At 53.7% G+C, this 2,061-nt stretch overlaps 1 protein-coding gene across 1 annotated transcript in view; it reads right to left on the bottom strand.

The window, feature by feature from the left end:
- The window catches only part of LOC113209907 (discoidin domain-containing receptor tyrosine kinase B), a 40,054-nt gene extending 38,488 nt beyond the window's left edge, over positions 1-1,566 (bottom strand). The window contains exons 1-2 of the mRNA XM_052270323.1: positions 1,508-1,566; positions 527-758 (exon numbers count right to left, since the gene is read on the bottom strand). Coding sequence (XP_052126283.1) covers positions 527-758; positions 1,508-1,566 — 291 coding nt within the window. The remainder of the gene's footprint in view (positions 1-526; positions 759-1,507) is intronic.
- Positions 1,567-2,061: the final 495 nt, after the last annotated feature.

Raw genomic sequence — 2,061 nt, 5'->3', positions numbered from 1 at the left:
ATTCATAAGCTAACATCAATAACTTAGAAGGGATTTGGCATAACTTGCATGTATTCTACAAACTACGACACACACAGCCAAAGATGTTCAGCGTATGAAAAGAATACTTCGTTTGTTGAATTTTAATTACGAAGTGGACAGAAAAGGTACCTGGCAAAAAGATGGTCCAACGCGAGCCGTCACTCAAACGGGCCGAAGGCCCGTTTGCGGATAAAAGATGTATTACACCATGAAAATTCAGAGGGACGGGCCGAAGGCCCGTTCCAAACGCCGCCGGCAGGCCAAGCTGGGCCCGCTCCCTGCCGAACCGAGTTGCCGGTGGAGCGAAGCGGAGCTGGCAACTTGGTTTGGCGGAAGAGCGGGCCCACCTTGTTATTTTTAACTGCTGAAAAATCATCGACGCAATTTTTTACCGGAAACTTTATATATGGTATGTCAACTAAAAAGTTTACTTCATTTTTGGAGGCTGAACTTTCAGGGAGTGTAGTGCAGGAATAAAAAGGTTGTTGTTTTTAGAAGAGCTCACCTTGTAGCCACCGTGATCACGGTACGAGACCCAGCGGTTGAGCCCCGGCCGCCAGTACTCGAGCAGAAACTGCTCGGCGTACTCCTGGCCCTGGCCGTTGCCGAAGCGGCCCTGCGTCTCGGTGCGCGTGACGAGGTGCTCGGCCTGCAGGTCCACCTCGAGGTACTCGCGCACCTCGCTCGAGATCTGCGCCTTGGGGCACCACGCGCCGCCGTTCATCTCCTGCCGGATCCTGGATGACAAAAAAATGGGGAATAAATATTAAGCAAACAGAGAGAAATGCAATCCGTGAAACAATACAAGGTAATTAAAGAACAAGGTCCAAAAACCTGAGGCCAAAAAACGACCGAGGTCGAAAAACTGCTGAGGCTATGGATTGGCTGGTAGGATGACTGGCCGCCAGCGACCGCCCCTAACCCAGACCCAGCCCGGACCTGCCTGTCCGAGCCTTTGCTTGCGCACTAGAGCCAATTCATTTCAATCCATACGTCTCCGAATCAACTTGCCTAGGACTCGGCCGCCTCCCCTCCACCGCCCCCGCCCTCTCCCATAACTCCCTCTTTTTCTTTCCGCCCCCATCCAGCGCGACCCAAGGGCGGCGGCCCCGCCAACACAAGAGAGTCGAGACTGGTTGGTTGGCTCATTATAACATCTCAATGACGCCCAAAACTCCTTATTCAAGGCGATATCAGGCGAGCCGATTCTCCAGCAGGGGAAAGACTGAGAGGGAGGGAGAGAGAAAGAGAAGGTAAGCTCGGGGTTGAAGCGGCGGCACGGGCGCCGGCGCCGGGCAGACTTGGGGATTCCTTTAGCTGTGAAATTGGAAAATGAGGTAAGTTCATTCTCCACTCCAGCAGCAAAAATTAAGGGCTCGCGGTGTTATTTTGATCCGTTCGCCCGGAAACTTAATAATGGTAATTAGTCCCGGGCGCAGAGGTCTTTGCAGGGACTTTTGTGATCCCAGCGCGCGCCAAAACTTGCAGGAAACTCTCCAGCAGGAAGGACACTCTGTATAAGGGAAAGAAAACCACTGCAGACATGTCGCCGACTGCTCTGGACCATGGGGCACTTCCATGTTGTGATGTGCGTAGACTTTTCATTCCCCCACGGCGCAGGCTACATAGCAGGGTGAGGCTTTGAAATTCCGAATTCCTCCCCTCCCCAAGTAATCCACTCCGCCGTATCATCCCGCTGCCTATTAATAAACGTTTGTTTGCCGCTTCAATCAGCGAAAGTGGCGCTTCACTCCAGACGAATCATTCACCAGAAAAACAAATCGAAGCAGACAGAGACAAGGCGGCGCGGTGAGCCTTCCCCCTCTCTATCTCTCTCTCCCCCTCCCTCCCTCCCTCCCTCGGGGAGACGGCCTCCCCCCGACAGTCACAGTCAAGGGTCGTCCGTGAGTAAGGAGAAGGTTATTGGTCACGGGACGGTACGCCCCAGCATCCCTCCCTCACTCACATGTTGCTCGAGCGAGACAAACCCCGGCGGAAACTCACAGCAAATAGCATGCAGCCCCCCTCTACGAACCCCCC

Source organism: Frankliniella occidentalis, unplaced genomic scaffold (assembly GCF_000697945.3).
Source record: "Frankliniella occidentalis isolate FOCC.00 unplaced genomic scaffold, Focc_3.1 Scaffold117, whole genome shotgun sequence".
Lineage (NCBI taxonomy): Eukaryota > Metazoa > Arthropoda > Insecta > Thysanoptera > Thripidae > Frankliniella > Frankliniella occidentalis.
This window is presented reverse-complemented; position numbering and strand designations above follow the sequence as displayed.